The 22,203-nt window shown below is 46.9% G+C and overlaps 1 protein-coding gene across 3 annotated transcripts in view; it reads right to left on the bottom strand.

Annotated features, from left to right (window-relative positions):
- LOC122793043 (sentrin-specific protease 2-like) overlaps positions 1–22,203 on the bottom strand; it is a 1,342,091-nt gene that overhangs the window by 923,246 nt on the left and 396,642 nt on the right. For all 3 annotated transcript variants that reach the window (XM_044060712.1, XM_044060713.1, XM_044060715.1), the window contains one exon: positions 10,599–10,656. In XM_044060712.1, the coding sequence (XP_043916647.1) occupies positions 10,599–10,656 (58 nt within the window). The remainder of the gene's footprint in view (positions 1–10,598; positions 10,657–22,203) is intronic.

Raw genomic sequence — 22,203 nt, 5'->3', positions numbered from 1 at the left:
AATGACAAGGTATCAATGTTCTTTCTTAAAGTTGAAAGCAGCATATTTTTATGACATAATGCATAATTAGAAGTTATGTACTCACCATAACGTTCCATCTGAGTAGGTGTATTCATTTGTCTGCAACCTGTGGGTTATGGATCCGATATCGGATCCGAACCGGCATGGTTTACCAGCTATGGATCCAAGCTCTCAGCTCCTCCCCTCACCCATAATGCCCTGCTCTACCCTCATGACCTCAGATCGAGTTTGCCAACAGCAAGAACACCCTGAAAAGGGTAACACACCATATGCAGGAAACTGAAAGGCCAGGGGGATAGGAGGGCGGGATGGTTGCAGACAAATGAATACACCTACTCAGATGGAACGTTATGGTGAGTACATAACTTCTAAATCTGAAGTAGGAGATTCATTTGTCTGCAACCTGTGGGACAGAGTCCCCAGCTACCTGAATCTTGGGCGGCCATTATGGAAGGATATTCTGGAACACCGCGGAGCCAAAGGATGCTCTACCCCTGGATGCAAGATCCAACTTGTAGTGGGAAATAAAAGTATGAGATGAAACCCACGTGGCTGCTGCACAAATATCATCTAGAGGAATCCTAGCCTTAAAGGCTGCCGAGGTAGAGACTGACCGGGTTGAATGGGCGTGTACACCCTCCGGTGCGGGCCTTCCTGAAGCCTGATAAGCCAATAAGATACATTGTGAAATCCAGCGAGACAGAGAGACTTTAGAAATTGGCTTGCCCAAATTAAATTTAGCAAAGGAAATGAACAACTGGTCGGATTGCCTATGACCAGCCGTTCTGTTTAGATAAAATCTAAGTTGCCTGTGAACATCTAAGGAGTGAAGCTTGTATTCACCTTTGTTTTCATATTTAGGAAAGAAAACAGGGAGGTTAATGGATTGATTAATGTTTGCTTCAGAAGCTACTTTAGGAAGAAAGGACGGGTTGGTCCTGAGGTAAACACGGTCCGGATGAAAGACCAAGTAAGGAGGTTTAGCTGATAATGCTTGGAGCTCTGAAACTCTCTTGGCCGATGTAAAGGCTACTAAGAAGGCAGTCTTGAACGACAAGAATTTGAGATCTACCGTAGCCGCCGGTTCGAAGGGGGGGGGTGGTCAAGGCCTGGAGAACTAAGGAAAGGTCCCAGGGAGGAACCGCTTGTTTTACAGGGGGCCTGAGAAGGAAAGTACCTTTAAGGAAAATTTTACACAACTTGGCCGACATGAGTGGACTGGAGTCATGACCAATGTGATAATGTGAAATTGCCGCAAGTTGTACTTTGACTGTGGAACTGCTGGCACCATCGTTAAAAAGAGTGGTTAAGAAATCAAGCACTAAAGGGAGAGGAACTGTGAAGGGGTTCAGGCCTTGCCGCTCCGCCCACAAAGAAAACCGTTTCCACTTGCTACGGTATACTTTCCTAGTGGACGGTTTATGAGCTGCCACCAGGATTGCCTTAACAGGGGACGAAATACCGGGAGTCCTGATCAAGAGTGGAACTGGAGCAGCCAAGCGGTCAGCTTCAGGTTGTCCAGGTTCGGAGGAGATAGGCAGGATGGATGAGATATGAGATCCGGAATGGGATCTAGAATCCAAGGGGGATTCACCGAGTGAGACCTTAGGAAGGGGAACCAGATCTGTCGAGGCCAAAACGGAGCAATGAGAATCATTCTGCAACCCATCCGAGAGGCTTTCTGAAGAACTAGGAGCATCAGAGGCAAGGGTGGATAAGCATACAGAAGACCGGGTGGCCAAGCATGCACCAGAGCGTCTCTTGGGGAACCTCCTGGAGGAGGTATCAGAGCGAAAAAACTGTCGCACTTGGTGTTTGAGGGAGAGGCAAAAAGATCGCATGAAGGAGTTCCCCACAGTGCGAATATGCGTTCCGCTACTTGAGAATTGAGAGACCACTCGTAAGGGGTCAGAATGGTGCGACTGAGCTTGTCCGCCAGGATGTTGGACCGACCCGGAATGTGCGTTGCTAATAGAAAGCGGTTGGTGGAGATTGCCCATTCCCAAACTCTCATGGCTTCTCGACAAAGAGAGTAAGACCTCGTTCCTCCTTGCTTGTTGATATACCAGACAACCGACATGTTGTCTGATTGAATCGCAATTGTTCCCAAGGGAAGAAAGTCCTGAAGTGCTAGCAACGCTAAGAGCACTGCTCTCATCTCTAGAACGTTGATATGCAGTAAGGTCTCTGAATCATTCCACGTGCCTTGGACGGTCCGGCCCGCAAAATGCCCCCCCCCACCCGAGGCGGGAGGCGTCCGTGGTCACCGTGGCGAGAGGGGGAGAAGCACAAAATGGGCGGCCTCCGTGGAGATCTGGGGAGTGAAGCCACCACAGGAGGGACCGCTTGCAAGCCTTGCTTATCGCAATGGGATGATGCATAGGAAGAGCAAGGTACGACCACTGTACTAAGAGAGTCCACTGGAGGATGCGCATATTGAGCCTGGCGAGAGGAAGAAGTGCTATAGCAGACGCCATGGACCCTAGAGCCCTCAGGACCAACTCCGCGGAACAGAACTTGAGTGGAGAATGGCCCGCACCTGGAGCTGCAGATTTTGAACTCTGTCCGCAGTGAGGAAGGCTTTTAAACTCCTTGTGTCTAACCTGGCCCCTATAAAATCTAAGAGCTGTGTGGGCTAGGTTGGATTTCTTGTATTTATAGTGATGCCCAGATTGGGAGCAAGATGGAGAAAGGAGTCTCGCGCCAAAAGTAGTAGATGCCTTGTTGGGGCGGTAAGGAGCCAGTCGTCCAGGTAGGGGAAGACCTGCACCCCCTGAAGCCTCAGGTGGGCCGCTACCACTGCTAATACTTTGGTGAACACCCTGGGGGCTGTGGTGAGACCAAAGGGAAGGACCCGGAACTGGTAGTGACTGGCTCCCAGCCGGAAGCGGAGAAACCTCCTGGAGCGCCTGTCCATTAGGATGTGGTAGTACGTATCTTTGAGGTCTATAGAGCACATCCAGTGATCTTCTCCCAGAAGGGGGAGAATAGATTGTAGAGTGACCATTCGGAATTTTTCCTTGGGAACTGCCAGGTTCAAGAGAGAAAGGTCTAAAATTGGTCTTAGATCCCCCGTCTTTTTTGGCACTAAAAAGAACCTGGAGTAGAACCCTGATCCGATCTGGTCTGGGGGGACGGGCTGGATGGCTCTTTTCTTTAGCAGATGGCCAATTTCTGCCAAAGCGGCCTCCCGTTGACCGGGTGGAACGTCTGGGAGGGACTTCAATTTTGGTAAGTGACGAAAAGGGATACGGTATCCTCTGGATATGATCTGGATAACCCAGCAGTCTGATGTTATGGACTCCCATGCCACTAGGTGCCCCGAAAAACGTCCCCCGACTGCCTCCAGAGTGGAGCAGCCGGGCAACCCCTCAGGGTTGCTGCGCGGGCCGTTCAGAGAAGGGTTCTCTGGACCCGAAGTTCCTGGGAGCCCCTCTGCCTCTAGGGCGGCGTCCTCCCTGTCCTCCTCTGCCACGGAAGGACTGGTTGTCCGGAGCAGGCTGGGATTGCTGCGACTTCCGGAACCACATCTTCTTCTGACCCTTTTGGTTCCTAGAATAGGGCCTCTGGGGTGCAGAGAAGCGGATTCCGACGGCAGACAGCGTCTTCCCGTCCTTCTCGCTCTGGGTCAAGGTGTCAAGAACGGTTTTGCCAAAGAGGGCAGAACCATCAAAGGGGGCGTTCGCAAATGACGCTTTGAAGGGCTCAGAGAAATCGCAATGACGGAGCCAGGCCTGACGTCTAGTGACTAGACCTGCCCCTGCGGCTCTAGCAGCGCCTTCCGTAGCATGGGAGAGTAGCCGCATAGAGGTATTGGTAACTGATCTAAGAGTGGCCATGCGGGTGGAGTGCAGCACTTTGTCCTCCTCCGACATGGACTCTGGGGGAGATGCAGCGTATTCTTTAATGAGATCGCGCTGCATCCTAATAACGTGTGCCAAGTAGTTCAGCGCCCTTACCGAGAAGGTCGCTGAACTAAACATCCGCTTCCCCAAGCGGTCCATCATCCGAGACTCCTTGCTCGGGATGGACTGAGGGACTCTCCTGAGCAAGTTCCCTCTTGGTGGCCGCCGTCAACATGGCATCTACCGGAGGCCCCTTACTCCAATGGGCACGGTCAGACGGTGGACTGAGGATCCTGTCGGGCCTCTTAGGGATCGGCTCCACGGTGTCCGGTTCCTTCCACGCCCTGGTGGTAATGAGGTTCACCAGGGGGTCGGCAGGAGGGGACACCCAAGAGGTAGACAGGCCCGCTTCAAATGCCTCCAAGAACACGGACTCGTCCGAGGAAGACTTGGGGGCAGACCACCCCCCCTTATACGGAGCATTTCCATGATGTCCCCAAATGAGACATCCACGGGGGGTGACCGTGGGGAGCCTTCGCCTACCTCCAAGTCCGTGTCTTCCGTGAGAGACTCGGGGGAGTCAATGTGCCTCCTTTTGCACGTATGCTTGCGAGGAACATCCTCTGGGGGGCTGTCAGAGGACTCCTCGCAAGCAGCAACCTGTTCCAGGGGAGCAGCTTGGGGCACAGAAGCGGGCTGTCCCAAGGGCCGGATGGTGGAAGCCTGACCCAGTGCAGAGGGAGCGCGGGACGGAGCCGAAACAAGTGCCGGGGGTCCGGAGACCCTCAACAGGGCCCTCTCCACTGCATCAAACGCCGAAGGGGAGCCGACCTCGACCAAAGGATCCGACAATCGGCTCCCCCTCGGATCCGAAGAGTGGATCGGAGCCGGCGCCGCAGCACTCTGATCCGAAGGGACAGTGCGCTCCCACACAGACGGTGCCAAAGGAGCACTGATCCCCCCGGATCCGAAGCTCGGATCCAGGCTCCGAGAGGTCGGATCCGATGCACTCGAGGGCAGGGTCGGATCCGAAGTACAAAGTACCATCGGCGCCGACCCACCCCCGGCTCCGAAGCTGCTCGGCTCCAACTGCTCCGAACCCGGGTAGTGGGTCGGAGAAGGAGCAATGGGCTTGAAAAGGGTGAGCTCCCCGAGGGCAAGAGCACTCCCATCTGCATCTGGGCCTGGATGAACCTTCTCATCATCCGGTCCAGATCAGCATCCGATAGGCTTGTAGATCTCGACGAGGCTACCGAGGTAGGCCTTGAGTGCCTCCTCGATAGCCTCGACGGAGATCGGGTCTCCTCCTCCTCAGGTCCCGGTGAAAAACACACTGGAGACCGGAGCCGAGGAGGAGGAGATCCAGCAGACAAGGGGGCCGGGGGAGAAGCCCGCTTGGCTGGCGGGGCCGAAACAGAGGTCTCGGCCCGCCGCTTATGGTGCTTCTCCCTCCAGTCCTTTTTCCTAGCATCCCTCTCCTCCGAACCAGAAATGGGAGGGAGTCCCAGGAGGAGGAGGGGGAGCCGGAGAGGGAATAACCGTGGGGACGGTTACCCCCGAAGGAGCGGAGGTCGGAGCCGAGTCCGGCGGCAAGAGGCCTGCCAAAACAAGCTTGGACCTCCGCTCCTTCAATGCCCTGGGGTTGAACCCTGCACAAATGGAACATCCAGATGTGAGGTGTTCAACTCCCAGGCATCTAACACACCGAGTGTGGCCATCAGCTGGGGAAAGCTTATGGCCACACTCGGAGCACTTTGAGAAAATAGCCTTGGGCTGCTCAGACATCCCAAGCTAACAAATAAAAGTTACTAGAACTAAAGTAAAGTAACTAAAAAAGACAAATATCACTCACAGGCCCAACACACACACTACGCTACCAGCGAGGGGAGGGATATAAGATTAAGATTAAACTCTAAAAAAAGGTAAAAATACAAGAGGGAAACCTACACTTTCACACAAATTAACCAAAAAATTTTAAATTTGACTAATTTAAAGACTGAATAAATCACTTAGCTGGAGAGCTGGAAAAAACCATCTGGTCACCATGCGCGGCAAACTAGATCTGAGGTCATGAGGGTAGAGCAGGGCATTATGGGTGAGGGGAGGAGCTGAGAGTTTGGATCCATAGCTGGTAAACCATGCCGGTTCGGATCCGATATCGGATCCATAACCCACAGGTTGCAGACAAATGAATCTCCTACTTCAGATCAATTATTATAAATTTATTTGATTATGTATTACCAGACTGACATACTTTTTTTAAGCTTTTGATGTTGTGTATATAAGTATTTGTATTTTAATTCGATGGGTGGAACTGATGCTGACAATTAAAAAAGGGGTGGAGAATTGGGTATATATAATGTATGTTTTTGCAAAATGGTTTAATTCTCAGGAAGTCTGAAATCAAGTAAGATGAAAGCGTTTGAATAAATTGGAAGATGCTAAGCACTTGGTGTGGCCAGCTTGTTTTTTTTACATTTCCAGTTATATCCGAGTTGTTGTGTGTTTGTGATACATGATCAGGGCACCTAAACCACATATGCAACTTAAATAAGACTTGTTGGAGGGACAGATGTCTCTCTCAAGAGATTACTTCTTCTCCGGAACAGGCTTCCTATACATGTGAAGCAGACTTTCTCCCTGCACTTACTGAAACAAAACCTGGATCAGTGGATGGAAAATTGTAAATTTATGTCTGGCCTCCCACCTATGTCCTTATTAGAAAAAGAGTAAGCTTGTAAATGCTCTTATCCACAGGGAAGGCTCGGCACAGACTGGTGCTCCGAGACATAGCCCTTGGGCCCGACAGAGGAGACCTGAGTCTCGAACCCTGTAGATGGAGCAGACAGGGTCGGAGCAGATGCTGGCACCGATAAACCCCGCTGGGGGATCTGCACAGGAACGTCCCTCGAAGCGGAACTTACCGGCTAAGACGATAAAGATGCGCTCGGAGGAGGAATAGCAGGTACAACCAACAGAGCTGGCTCCGGAGCAGACTGGGTCGGAGCCGAGAAAAGTTTGGCCAACACCGGCGACTGTAGGAGCCTTTGCACCACCCTATCTACATCCAAATCGGAAAGCCTGGAGGATTTGGAGGAAATGTATGGAGAAGCAGACCTCCTATCTGGAGAAGCTTGCCTTAAACTGGCTACCAGCTCCGAATCGGTTCCAAAATTATCGGAGCGGCTGCAGACTCAGTCAATACAGTTACTTCCTGCGGCCCCGAAGTCGGTGGAGCTGAGGAAGCAGATTCCACAATGGAAATTTTAGAAGGTGGCTCCGAAACAATAGATGGAGCCGGTGACCTCTTCTTGGATTTGGAGGATTTAGACTTCGACTAGGAGCCGAACCTAAATCCTCCTCAAAGGACGGTTTTAGCAGTCCCTTTAGGATCAATTTGTTTTTCCTCTCTTGGAGCACCCGAGAACTAAAGGCGTGGCAGAAACTGCATGACTCCTGAAGGTGGATGGCTCCAAGACAGTAAACACAGAGTGTCCGTCTGTGATAGACATTTTATAGGCACACTTAGTACACTTTTTAAAGCCCGAGGGCTTATGCTCTTTTTGTTCCTTAGACATTCTAACAAATAGTAGCAGCCGTTATCAAAAAGATGGGAAACCGCTAACACAGAAAGCAGAAACACGAAAGAACACAAACAAGGCACAGGAGAGAACCTCTAATTAAAACGGTTCTCAACTTAAATTAAGAAAACCAACCAGAGAAGCACACGAGGAGGACTAGGTCCTCTAACTTAAATGGGCCTAGCCCGAGGGTGTAAGGGATACCACACACAACACACTCGCACACTACAAAAACAATGCAGCAACACCACTAAGAACCACTCTATTGATAACAGAATTATTTTAGCCAAGAATTAGCGAAAAAGTTTCCACAAAAAATAGACTTTTTCAATACTTGGCCACAGCCAAGTCGAGACCACATCCGAGCTCTACAAGTGGCAAACGAGATCTGGGGATGTGGAGCAGTGTATTGTGGGATACCATCTTAGCCCAGCCAATCAAAGACTTTCGAGCTAGTAAATAGGCAGAGTTGGAGCCAACATTCGGCTCTGAACCCACAAGTGAAGAATGTAGGCGAGATAGGACTACACAACATCAGAAATTATTACTAGGTTTAAAATGTAAAAATATTTCATTGTTTTATGACTTCCAGTTATGAGCAAATGTCTGAGAGATATGTATTTTTGACACAGAGATGTTAGTTTCTGTTGGCCTGTGAACTGAAGACAGATGACAAGGAGTGATGTCATCCAAGTTGACCCAGCAGTAATGTTTGATAGTAATTTAAGAACTCTCTCAGAGAAAGACTGGGCATTTTGTATCATGTCTTGGACCTAGAAACATCCATCATCAGCAATTCTGCCTGCGTGTTGCTCTGTAAATCTAGAGTACAGTAATTTCTTTTAGATATAGTTAGGAATATAGTAAAGATTAGTCTAGATGTTTTCTGTATTTATTTGAGACTGTCCTGCAATGCTGTTTTAAAACATTTCATGTGATTCTGAACTCTGTATTTACTGTGTTCATTGAGTACTGTCTTGTTCTTTTATTATTTATTATTAAATATAGTTAAACCTTTTAATTGTGACTGGTTTGTTTAGAAATATTTAAGCTCTTAGAGTACTTGCATATGTATTTGGTGACACTGTATAGGCCATTCCAGTAGCCTTGCTCTTGGTCACACACCATTTGGATAATAGTAACATTACACAGCAGGATTGGTCACCCTTTGTAAGGGCGTTAAGTAGCTGATAAGTAGGGGATGGTGGCAGTTATAACTACCTTATAGTTTGGGCAGAAGGGGGCATAGCTAGTAAACCTGTGCCAGCCTTCCCCAGGTGTGTGCGCATTTGTATATAATCAAATCTCAAAGTGTGTGTGTGTGTGTGTGTGTGTGTGTGTGTGTGTGTGTGTGTGTGTGTCAGCTACTTGGGCAGGGACATGAAGCACTGGTTGGACAGAGAGGGTGCTGGAGGGTCTTGGCTTGACCTCTCAGCTGAGATCTTAACCCTATAGCTGTGCCAGTGGGGGAGTATTATTGAGGATCGGGAAACCAGCCCCAGCCTGACTTCTCTCTGTGTGCTCTTAAGGGAAATTGTACTTCACTGTGTGTGTACTTGTCATCCTCCCATGTGTACGTCTCTCACTGGTGTTAGTGGCGAGGACTGAGGTTCCTTGATTACTGGGCCAGTGCAGGGGCATCACAGACACTTTGCCCAAAAGTGAACTGTAGTAGGCCCACACCTCCTAAAAAGTGGGATGTTAGTTTGCAACCCCCCCCCCCCCAACAGGTTGCTTAATTCAGATCAGACACAGTAAGTTGCACATGGTTCAATACAGCTCAGCAAATGCAGGTTCTCAACTCTGAAAATTAAGATGCCTGAATAAAGGAAGGGCAGGGCTAAGCCATCAAAAGCTTTTAACCACACAACATGCAGGGAGCGAAGGCACTCAATTACAGGAAACACTTCAACAGACAAAGTCATCAACAAAAAAGCCAGATCACCCTCACAACAGATGAAAAGCAAAGGAAGGACAGCCTGCCAGAGGGAAGGGATGCCAATTTGCTTAAATGGAAAGGACCCTAAAGAAGGGAAAAGGTATGTCACCCTGTGGCCAAAGCCCTACCTAAGAACAGCTTCTGTAGAACCAGACAGACAAGAGCTCCCTATCTCATCAGTGTTCAGATCAGATTACCCAAAATCAGACCCCAAGAAACTTCACCACCTCAAACTCCCATAAAAAAAGCAGTGTGATCTGCTCTGAGATGGAATGCCTAACGGGTACAGCTTGATTCCCAGTATGGGGTGAGGCAGCAGCAGCAGCCCACTAGGAGTCCAGTAAAGAGCAGGTCACCCACAAGTCTCAAGAGGCCTGCCAATTTCTCAGAGAAAAAAGCTGGAGGAAGCAACAGGACCAAAGATATGGTCCTAGGCCAGGAAGAGGGAGCACAAGTGCTCACCTCTAAGAGGAGGAACAGTTTCCCCAGACAAAGGGCAAAGGAGTCTCAGCCTGGTCTCTGAAAGAACCATGTAGAGGACAGAAATGAAGTAGATTGGTGCAGGCACAAGCTCCAATGTTGGCTCCCATGGAGCTGATCTCTATTTCCCAATTAAATATAAATAAATAGTGCCAGCTTGCGTACAAACAGATGCAAAGGCCTTGAAAAAACAAACAGGAATCACTATTCTGTTCTGTGTATTTGTGCTTCTTTTCTTTTGGGTTTCTGAAAAATGAAGGAAGTGATCCCCCCATGGTGCATGGCCAGGCTGTTTACTCCGGAACATATGGACCCTCACGGTTACCTAGCACTTGAATCCAACAGCAATGAAGAAAGACTGGCAAAGACTGCAAGAGCTATAATCTCACTGAAACAATGTATTTATGGTTGTAATCTTGGCTGACCAGCTGTTGGATACAAACATTTTTCCTTTTTTGGCACATACTGGTTCTAGTTTTACAAACCACTTCTGTAGAGTTAGTCCATCTGAAGACTAGTAATAAACCACATACAAGTGGAAAACAAAGATGTTGGGGACAGTCTCCTTACACTGCGCACTCTGACAAAAGCTTATAGAACTTAACAAATGCACTGAAGCAGATGAGAAACATATAGCTACTGCATAGGTCTGCTCAAAGCTGTGCCAAAACTAAATCTAATCAGCAGTTCTCAAAGTTCTAACACTTTGAAAAGAACAGTTAACACCCTTACCTTACAGTGATATTCTTTAAAACCTGGGCATCCTTTTCTCTTAGAACACTTTGGTTAACTATAAAACAAAAATGACAACTTATTAAATATTTTGAAATAAATGTAATTAGAATAAAGACAATTTCATTAAATTGATAACACATACCTTTGTACTACTGCTACTACTAAACAATCACGGAGATAACCCTCATTGATGGGTCCTCTGAAAGGGTCTTATCTTTTCTACCATTCAGAACTCAGCTCTTTTTAAGACATCCAGGACTTGTATGGATGTGTGTGCACACAATGATGCATGCCAGCCAACACAAGCATTTCTGTACCTTAGACACTCTGAGAACCTTTCTGCAACTCAAGAGATGTCAGCCCACCAAATCCCAACAAAATGCCAGCACATACTTTAACCAATACAAACACAGCTCGGACAGTGAAGGCTGCATAGAGTGCCTGCAATCTAAACAGTGGTTAAACAGACACTAACAATGTGCGACTAGTCCTCATAAGGTGCCTTAATCAGACGGAACACTTAGTTCACCACATGTAAGAAGCTTCCTACAACTAAACCAAATATGACATCACATTCAAGGGTATTCTAAATAATCTATGAACACTGACTGACGGAAAATTAAACAACTTTATCAACAATTACTATCATCAAAACCAATGATCCCAAATGTAAACACATCACATTCGCAATCCCCCAAAAATTCTAAACACAAACTCTATAGACCCACAACTGGGGAGAAAGCAAAAACTAACCAGTTATATAATAGTCAGCCTCTTGAAGTTAAGACTACCAATCTGATCACCTTCACCACTAACGAGATTATCCACAAAACTCTGCAAGCAATAAATTTGTTCAACATCCAAACTAATGGAACCTTATACATGTGTAAACACACACACGTGTGTGTGTGTGTGTGTGTGTGTGTGTGTATATGTATGTATATATATATATATATATATATATATATATATATATATATATATATATATATATATATATATATATATATATATATATATATATATATACACACACACACACACACACACACACACACACATACATACACACAAATATACATACATATATTACATTTATACATGCACAGATTATGAGGCAGCACAGCATATGTCACATCACACAGATCACTTTAAACCTTAATCATGAACTAACCATGTCACGGGCTTTTATAGCAAAATTGATTTGGTCACACTTTAAACATTTTAATATTTAAATAAATGCAATTTTTCAGTCTCAGTACAATCAACTTTCAAACTTTTACAGTATCCATCTGGTTTCTTTAATGGTCTCAAAATCTGGAATATTTAACATGACTAGTCACACTGGATACATTACCTTCATTTGGGAGGTTTCCTTCTGCATAACAGCTTTTCCTGGAGACACAACCAGAACAGCTTTTCACTGTAACTCCTAACCATTACATTTCTGAGGGACTGTTTCGTTACAACAGTAGTGGTGGTTGATACTTGACTTGCTCAGCTTTTTAAAATTTCAACGTATTAGTGTTGTGCGTATAACTGTATTTTCAACTAAGGGGCTTTACATCTCCCCAAGGACAAACAGAATCCCAGTTTGGCTGTTTGACCAAATACTTTGGCTTCAGGCTGCAAACTTTCTCTTGGCTACTATGCTATGACTACTTTGCCTCCAGCTTGTGGACAGATATGTTAGTCTCCTGGAGGTTCAATTGTAATTTTTTTCTGTTTTTGCCGATTTCTTTCCACTATTACTTTACATTGATTTCCAAGCAGCAGTTATACAGCTGACATATAATTTCTTCAACATTCTGCCCATTGCCATGTTAAGATACTGAGCACCCTCAAATGCTTGTTCAAATCAGCAATCTCACAGCTTTTTGCTACAGTTTACTTTTGGACAGTTTTGGAGTGTGTGAACTGACTACTGTATGTCTAAATCTCCATTCAGACATGCATCTTCTAAATTCACAAAGCTTGCATGCAGCATCTCTCAGACACATCAGATATCTCGAGAATACAAAATTTCACCAATCATACTTTTACTTGCGTCTGTTCGATAATTTCAAGAAAATGGAATACTAGTAACATGAGCTAAAACATTCCGTAAAAAATGGGACAAATCTGTGCTCATTTGATTCCGTTATGACCTTGTACTGGGTATGCTAGCATTTCTTACACTGGATCACTGTTATGGAGTGCATTGCAGATGGCATACCTCAGCATTACTTGATCGATCTGATTCAACAATTGTGGTCAGTACACTACATAGTGCAGTTGTGGAGGCAACTTACAGGAAGTTAGTGGTAAATCACAGAGAGATTCCGCAGAGGAAGGTGTGAAACCTGCAGAATTTTAAGGTCTCCTGAGCTCTCTGAATAAGTGGAAGGAAAAAGGGTAGGAAAAGACTAAGGATCAAAAAAGGAAGTGGAAAAGGGCACCCACCCCAACTCAAACGCACCACAAGCAGTCGAAGGGATGCTGGTGCTGAGGAAAAACAATACTGTAACAGTGACCATATTCAAACATGCAATACTATAGAAAGTTGCCTACATAACTGTGCTGGGTCCCCTCATGTGGATCGCAGCTGTAGCTATAGCTTAAGGGAAGGTTCCAGAAAAAGAAGTTATGTACTCACCATAACGTTCCATGTTGGTAAGTCCATCTCGCCCTTCATTTTTACATATGGGTTCGGAGCCGATCCTCGGCTCCGACTCAACCGATTTTCAAACTCGAAGACTTCTGGTTGGCTTGTGGCTAAGCAGGTATCCCATGGTGCACCAGTGCAATCCCCAGATCTTGTTTGCTGCTCGCTAGAAACAAAAGGAAACCCCTAACCAACAAACCAATACTAAAGGGTAGCCAACCAAGAAATTTAAAGTATTACCTCCAGATCTTCCAGGATGGGGGCAGAAGGACGGGTTGGTAAAAATGAAGGACGAGATGGACTACCAACATGGAACGTTATGGTGAGTACATAACTTCTTTATGTTAGGTAGTCCAATCTCACCTTCATTTTTACATATGGGACAGCGCCCCTAGCGCCTTATTCTTGGGTGGCTCATTGGAAGATACTCCTAAGTACCGTGGAGCCAAAGGATGCTCTACCCCTAGAAGCCAAATCCAACTTATGAGTAATGAAGGCGTGAGGGGTAGCCCACGTAGCTGCTGCACAGATATGATCAATGGGTACCCTGGCTTGAAAGGCTGCAGAGGTAGACAGAGACCTGGTAGAGTGAGCCTTGATCCTGTGGGGTAAAGGTCTGCCCTCCGAACTGTAGATGAAAGCTATGCAACTCGAAATCCAGTTAGACAATGTCACCTTAGAAACTGGTAAGCCCAATCTGGAATCGGAAAAAGAAAAGAACAACTGTTCTGACTTCCGAAATTCTTTGGTCCGTTGCAAATAAAAACGTAGCTGTCTATGAACATCCAGCTGGTGGAAACAATATTCGGCTGCATTGCTATGACTGGGAAAGAAAACTGGAAGCTCAATGGACTGGTTCAATGTGGCAGAAGGACAAACTTTGGGAATAAACAAAGGATTGGTACGTAAAGAAACCCTGTCTTTATGAAGGACTAAATAAGGTGGCTTAATAGACATGGCTTGTAGCTCAGAAACATGTCTGGCTGATGTAATAGCTACTAAGAACACAGTCTTCCAAGACAAATATGTTAAGGGAGATGAATGAGATGGTTCAAAGGGAGGGGATGTTAGTTTGGACAACACAAACTTTAAGTCCCAAGGAGCCACGGGTTCTTGTAATGGTGGTCTCCGTAAAGTGGCTCCTCTCAAGAAAGTCTTGCATAGCTTATGAGACATAAGGTTGACATTTGGAGACCCTAAATAAAAATGTGAGATTGCCGCCAATTGTACTTTGATAGTGGCCATGGCAGACCCCTGCTGAAAAAGCTCCGAAAGAAATTCCAGAATCACAGGAACGGGAGCGGTGTAAGGATCCACTTTCATTTTCTGTGCCGAAATAGAGAACCTTTTCCATTTACTGTCATACAGCCTTCTGGTTGAGGGTTTATGCAAGGATAAAAGAATATGGGACACTGATGACGAAACATCATGAAGCCTGACTACAGATAGAACTGGGGCAGCCAAGCTGTCAATTTGAGGGTGTGCAGAGAGGGGTGTAGCAAACCAGACATGTGGGTCAATAGAGCTGGAACTTGTTCTAGAATCCAAGGATCATCCAGGAGAAGAGGCTCGAGGAAGGGGAACCAGACCTGACGAGGCCAGTAAAGAGCAATGAGGATCAACTTGCTTCCCAGTCAGTTGGCTTTCTGTATCACTTTGGGGAGAAGAGGGAATGGAGGAAAAGCACAGAGAAGTCCCGTGGGCCAATTGTGAACCAGAGCGCGTCTCTGGGTGTTTCCCCTAGAAGGGAAATTAGGGAAAAATAACTGCTGCACTTAGCATTGACTAGACTGGCAAAAAGGTCGCATCAACGTTGTCCCTATTTTCCGAAAATCTGATCCACTATTTCCCGTTTCAGAGACCACTTGTGGGGCAGTAAGATTGCCCGGCTCAGCTTGTTGGCTATCACATTGGTTGTTCCCGGAATGCGCGCTGCCACCAGAAAGTGCTGGGAAGAAATCGCCCATTCCCAAGCTCGCATGGCCTCTCGACAGAGTGGGTAAGGTCTGGTACTGCCCTGTTTGTTGACATACCACACAACCGACATGTTGTCCGATTGTATCGCAATCGTCCCTGGAGGAAGAAGGTCCTGAAGTGCTTGCAATGCCAGAAGCACCGCTCTCATCTCCAGAACACTGATATGCAGATGAGCCTCGTGTTCTTGCCATGGGCCGTGGACAGTCCTGCCAAGATAATGCCCCCCCCCCACCTGGGAGGCATCTGTCGCTACAGTGGCAACGGGTTGGGTAGGCACAGAGGGAGCTACCGTGAACGAGTTGGTCTATCCACCAACGAAGGTCCATTTTGCATGATTCTGTCAGCAGAATAGGGGGATTCAGCAGTAGATATTGGAATGACCAGTGGGAGAACAGGAGCCATTGAAGAATTCTCATGTGCAACCTGGCTAAAGGTATTAACAGAATGGTTGAGGCCATCGTTCCAAGAAGTTGAAGAATCTATTTTGCCTTGACCTTCCAAAGCAGAAAAAGACACTGAACTTGTGAGATGAGGTTTTGTGCTCTTTCGGCGGGAAGACAAACTGTCATATCCACTGTGTCTACCTCTGCGCCTATAAAAATCACAGATTGCGAGGGCAGCAATGGAGATTTCCCCCAATTTATGGAGATCCCTAGTTGAGCACAAAGCTGGATGGTGGTGTCCCTGTTTTGGAGGAGTAGATGCCTGGTGGGGGTGGTCAGGAGCCAGTCATCCAAATACACAGAAACACCTAGAATCCCTGATGTCTTAGGTGAGCTGTCACTACTGCCATGCATTTGGTGAACACCCTGGGGGCTGTGGTGAGACCAAACGGCAGAGCACGAAACTGATAATGGCTGGCTCCCAGCCAGAAGTGCAGATACCTGCTTGAGGCCTTGTCCATTTTTATATGGTAGTAGGTGTCTTGGAGATCCAGAGAGCACATCCAATAGTCTTTCCCTAGCAACGGAGTATTGACTGCAGTGTGACCATCCAAAACTTGTCCTTTTTCACGGATTAGTTTAATCTGCTGAGGTCCAATATTGGCCTCCAGTCTCCGGTTCATTTTGGGACTAAAAAGAACCTGGAGTAAGTTCCGGATCCTGTCTGGTCTGCTGGGACGGGCTGGATGACTCTTTTTGAGAGCAACTTGTTGATCTCTACAGTTGCCTGATTCCCTGTGATTGGGTGGAACATCTGGGATCTTCTTGGGAACAAACAGTGGAAGGGAAAAGGGTATGATATAGCCTCTGGTAACATCTCTTTGTACCCACTTGTCTTGGGTTATATTTAGCCAGGCTTCTGAATACAAAGAGATGCGACCCCCGACTGGCACCAGAAAAGACACAGTCGGGCCCCACATCAAGACCGCTGATAAGGCCGTCCTCGAAAGGAATCATGGCCTTGCTGGTATTGAGGACTGCCCCTGCCTCTAGGGCGACATCTACCATTTCCTCCTCCTCTGCCTCTGAAGGAGGATTCGCTCTGTGTCCGGAAAGGCCCTCTGGGACTTTTTGAACCACATTTTACCTCCCCTTTCACCTTTGGGGTATGGTCGAGTGGGGAAGGTAAAACGGACTCCCACTGCAGAGAGGGTCTTTCCTTCCTGCTCACACCGAGTGAGTGTTTCTTTCACCTTGGTACCAAACAAGAAGGAACCATCAAATGGGGCGTTGGTGAAGGTAAACTTAAAAGGCTCCGCAAAGTTACACAAGCGCATCCAGAAGTGGCGCCTAAGGGCAACTCCTGAACCCGCTGCTCTACTCGCACCATCAGCCCCATGGGAGATAAGCCGCATGGAGGAGTTAACTACCGAATTTAGGGTGGACAACTGAGCAGAGATCCTATCAGGGTCTCCCTCAGGACAAGCACCCTGTATGGAATCTCCTAACTCCTTGAGGAGATCCCTCTGCAACCTCGTGAAATGGGTAAGATAGTTCAGAGATCCAAGTGTAAAAGCCACTGAACTAAACACACGCTTCCCAAATCTTTCCATCTGTCGAGACTCCTTGTTTGGGGGATGAACAGAGGAAGAAGTCTACACCAACTCCTTCTTCGTGGCCGCCGCCACCACCATGGCATCTATGGGAATGCCCTTAGACAAGAATTCTTTTCCAGGAGGGGCAGACAGGAACTTATTTGGTCTTCTAGGAACTGGCTCCATGACATCGTGAGTAACCCACACCTTCCGACTAACCAGATCCATTAGCTCGTTGAAAGGTGGAGACACTCAAGAGGCAGAGGGTTGAGACCCGAAAGCCTTCAAGTACACCGACTCCTCATCAGAAGGGTTGACAGTGGGCGAGTCGCACCTCTGTTTAAGGATCTCTAGAATGTCCACAAAGGAGACATCATCAGAGGAAGACTTGGGGGACCCCTCCTACTCCGCAAGGTCAGTGTCCGATGTCAGAGACTCATCCTGGGAGTCAATTTGCTTCCTCTTGGGGCTCCTTGAAAGGACCTTCTGGGGAGGCCCTGGAAGAGTGGGGGCCACCAGCCGGTGGCTCCTGAGGCTGCGGGTCTCTGCGGTCTCCGGAGAGAGTAGGTACTGAGACCAAATTGGGAGCCTGGGGGGAAGAGCTTGTACCACTGGCAGGGGCTGTAGATTGTGACAGTACACTCCTCATCACCTCAAAAGCAGACCTCTCTGGCTCCAAAGACCGTTCCCCCTCCGAAGAGACAAAGGACGGTGCCGGAGCCTGAGCCATCTGCTCAGAGATAGATGCAGGGTCTGAGCTCACCCTGGCGGAAGCACCGAGAGGAAGGCTCGGAACCGATGAAGATCGATTCAAACCCTCCCCATCTGCGCCGACAGAAGAGCTTCGGTCCCTGGACATGACGGATGGAGCCGAACATGTCGGAGCCGAACTCTGCTCCAATGCAACAGCAAGGGAAGCCAGATCTGAGGGTTCCTCTGTTGGCAACAAGCACTCTGGCTCCGAAAAAGCCAACATGACTCGGAGGAAGAATCACGGATGAGGACAAAACTGGTTCGAGTGGCTCCGGAGCCGGCTGGGTCAGAGCCAACAAAAATTTAGGCAGAGCAGACAACTTCAGTAGTCTCAGTACCACCCTCTCCACATCTTCTTCCGAAAGACTCCTGGAAGATCTAGAAGATAAAGTTGGGGATCTCGACCTCGCAGGCACTGGAGATTTGACCAGCAAGGAGACCAGTAGGGACTCTACAGACCATCTCCAAGCAGAAGACTCAACTATTTCCAAGGGTTCAGCAGTCGGCACCGAAGCATCTGTGACAGACTCTGAAACCATGGTGCTCTCCTTCGATTCCACAGACTGAGTCGTCGAGGAGACTGATTTTGTTAATTTGGAAGGTGGCTCCAAAACACCAGCCGGTGCCGGAGAAGGCCTTTTTGAACCTTTTGATTTTGAGTCAGATCTTGACTTTGAAAACTTAGACGAAGAAGCCGACGTACTAGATAAGGCTTCCTCGAAGGTTGGCTTCAGAAGATCTCCGAGTATCAGTTTGTTCTTTCTCTCCTGCAACACTCTAGGAGAGAAAGCATGACAGAACAAACATGATTCCTGCAAATGGATGGCTCCCAAGCAGTAGACACAGCTACTGTGGCCATCCATCAAAGACATTTTCTGGGAGCACTTCATACATTTTTTGAACCCAGAGGGGTTGTGCTCCATGCTATCCTTAGACATTGCAAACACACAAGCAACCAGAGTAGAAAAGAGAAAGAGAATAACTGAGGACAAGGTCCTCTAAGTAAAATGGGTCTAGCCCTGCATAAGAATTACATGAGGACTAGGTCCTCTGAGTTAAAAGTACAGTTTTGTACCTACCATAAATGTAGATGTTCGAGGATCCACATTGCTGCAGTCCTTACTATTGGGTAGTCCGCTGTCCAGTCGGCCCGAATACCAGAGTATATGGCTGACGTCGGTCAGGGCGCATTAGACTGACGCCAGTACGTCAGGGTACTAATGCGCATGACCGACGTCATATCCTCAGTCTTTTCTTGCCCCAGATGTCAGAAGACCCTAAAAAGACAAGGCCCAAAATACCTGCACCAAAATTATGTACAATATATACAAAAATATATACAAAAATATCAACATATAACCTCACCTACACAACCACCCCTAAACACAGAGGGGAAGGAGGGAGGATTGGACTGCAGCAATGTGGATCCTCGAACATCTACATTTATGGTAGGTACAAAACTGTACTATGTTCTTCGCTCCACATTGCTGCAGTCCTTACTATTGGGTAGAATCCCAAAGCAGAGGTAAGGGAGGCTGGCAAATCATAAAGAAGTAGGAGCTGACAACATGCCTTGCAAAACAGCTGTGGCAAAACCAGCCCTAGACTTAGAGTAAATAGGAAGGTGATAATGCTTAGAGAAAGTATGCACTGAACTCCAAGTAGCTGCCTCCAAAATATCCTTAGTTGCCACCCCTTAGAAATGCTGTTGAAGTGGCAGTAGCCCTAGTGGAATGAGGCCTAATCCCAGCTGGAATCTCCTTGCCATGATGGGAATAACAAAATGTAATGCAAAACCCAATCCACCTAGAAATAGTTTGTTTTGACACAGGCTTGCCCTGCGAACTCAAAGCAAAAGAAACAAACAACTGCTGAGACTGCCTAAAATCCTTAGTCCTGCTTAAATAATAACGCAATTGCCTGTGTACATCTAAAGTGTGCAAAATCTTTTCCCCTTTATTTTGGGGGTCTGCATAAAAAGTAGGCAAATGAATAGTTTGGTTTAAAGCCACACTAGAAACCACCTTAGGCATAAAGGAAGGATTAGTACGTAATGATACCCTATCCTTATGGAAAATCAAAAAGGGCTCTACTGCCATAAGGGCCTGCAACTCAGACACCCTTCTTGCAGAAGTAATAGCCAACAGAAAAGCAGTCTTCCATGACAAGTATTTCAATTCAGCAGTAGCCGCAGGCTCAAAAGGTTGTAGAGTAAGTTTTTCCAACACAAAATTGAGATCCCAAGCAGGCGTAGGAGCTGCGTGGGGGTCTTATATTCTTTGCCCTCTAAGAAACTGCTTGAACAAAGGATGCGAAAACAATGGTGGGTCACAATCATAGTGAGCTGAAATTGCTGCAGCATGAATCTTAATGGAAGAGAAGGACAAACCTTTGTCCAATAACTCAGTAAGATATTGAAGAGCCACACTCAAATTAGGCTCAGAAATCTCCAAATTCTTTGCTGTACTCCAAAATAAAAATCTCTTCCATTTTTCTGCGTACACTTTCCTTGTACTAGGTCTTCTAGCTTCCATAATCACATTTAAAACTTGTTGAGGAAGTTGAGACCTGCTGTGTTTCAACACAGAATATGCCAGGCTGTTAGATGAAGAGAGTGAAGCTTGACATTGAGCAGATGACCGTCCTTCTGAGATAACAGATGAGGAATCAAAGGTAAAGGCCATGGAGGCTTCCTTACCAGACTCCTTAGTAGTGGGTACCAGTGTTGCCGAGGCCAATCTGGAGCTATCAAAATCATCCTTGGCTTGTCTTGTCTGACTTTTAATAGCACCTTTGGAAGAAGAGGCAGAGGTGGAAAGGCATACACATGAAGATTCTTCCAACTGAAAGACAGAGCATCCACTTTCCAAGCCGTGCGATGAAACCCCTTTGTGCAAAACTTTGGCAGCTGGTGGTTTAGTGGAGAAGCGAACAGATCTATGTCTGGAGTTCCCCATGACACTGTCAATTTCTGAAATACATGAAGATCCAGTTTCCACTCGTGGGGATCCATGATTTGTCTGCTTAACACATCTGCTAAGGAGTTCTGTGCTCCTGGCAGAAACCTTGCCTGAAGAGTTAGTTGCAAGCTTAGCGCAGTCTCCCATAAAATCATTGCTTGCCTGCATAGAGGATAAGAATGTGTTCCCGCTTGCTTGTTGATGTACCACATGACAGTTGTGTTGTCTGTTAGAATCAACACCTGCCCTGGAAGAAGTAACTCCTTGAAAGCCATTAATGCAAACTGGACTGCTAACATCTCCTTCATGTTGATATGTAGATGCTGTAGTCTGGCAGGCCACTTGTCTTGTATCCACTTTCCATTTAGATGAGCTCCCCAAGCAATGTCCGAGGCATCTGTCGTTAAAATCTGACTCGCCTCTGGCCGGGTCACAGAGAGTCCCTTGTTTAGGTGACATTCCTGAGCCCACCACAAAAATTCTTTTTGAAGGCAAGGTATTATTTGAATGACAGTGTCCAAATCCTGGCAGTGCTGTGTCCATACATTTTGAGATACCATTGTAGCTTCCTCATATGCAGTTTGGCATTGGGAAGCACCAGAATACAAGATGCCATGAACCCTAATGCTTGAAGGACTGTCCTTGCAGTCAGCACGGACTGATGAGATAGTTGATGGAAGTAAAGTGATAGACTCTTTTGTTTGTCCGGGGTTAAAAAGGCCATCTGGGCTGCTGTATTCAGTCTCACACCCAGAAAGCACATGTCTTGAGAGGGTACTAGACTGGACTTTATTTCGTTCACAGAATACCCTAGGCATCTTAGCACTGCTATAACATATTCCAGATGCTGTAGAAGGTCTTCCTTTTCTTGAGCCAGAATCAGGCAGTCGTCCAAGTAAGGATAGATTTGAATTCCTTGTAGCCTGAAGTAAGCTATCACTGGAGCCAGAACCTTTGTGAATACTCTGGGCACAGTAGATAAGCCAAAGGGCAATGCAGAGAACTGATAATGAGAATTTCCAGCTCGAAACCGCAGACACTTCCTGCAACTTAGCCTTATAGGCACATGAAGGTAAGCTTCCTTGAGATCTAAAGTTACCATCCAGTGATCTTTGCCCAGCAGAGGTAAAAGCTGTTGTAACGTCAACATCTTGAACTTGGGAATGTCCAGATAAGTGTTGAGGAGAGATAAATCCAAAATTGGTCTCCACTTGTTCCCCTTCTTTGGTACTAGGAACAGGCGAGAATAAAATCCTAGGCCCCTTTCTGATACAGGGACTGGCTGAACGG

Source organism: Protopterus annectens, chromosome 2.part0 (assembly GCF_019279795.1).
Source record: "Protopterus annectens isolate FY-2018-M chromosome 2.part0, PAN1.0, whole genome shotgun sequence".
Taxonomy (NCBI): Eukaryota; Metazoa; Chordata; order Ceratodontiformes; family Protopteridae; genus Protopterus; species Protopterus annectens.
Note: the sequence above shows the minus strand (reverse complement) of the source record. Positions and strands in the feature narration are given on the sequence as shown.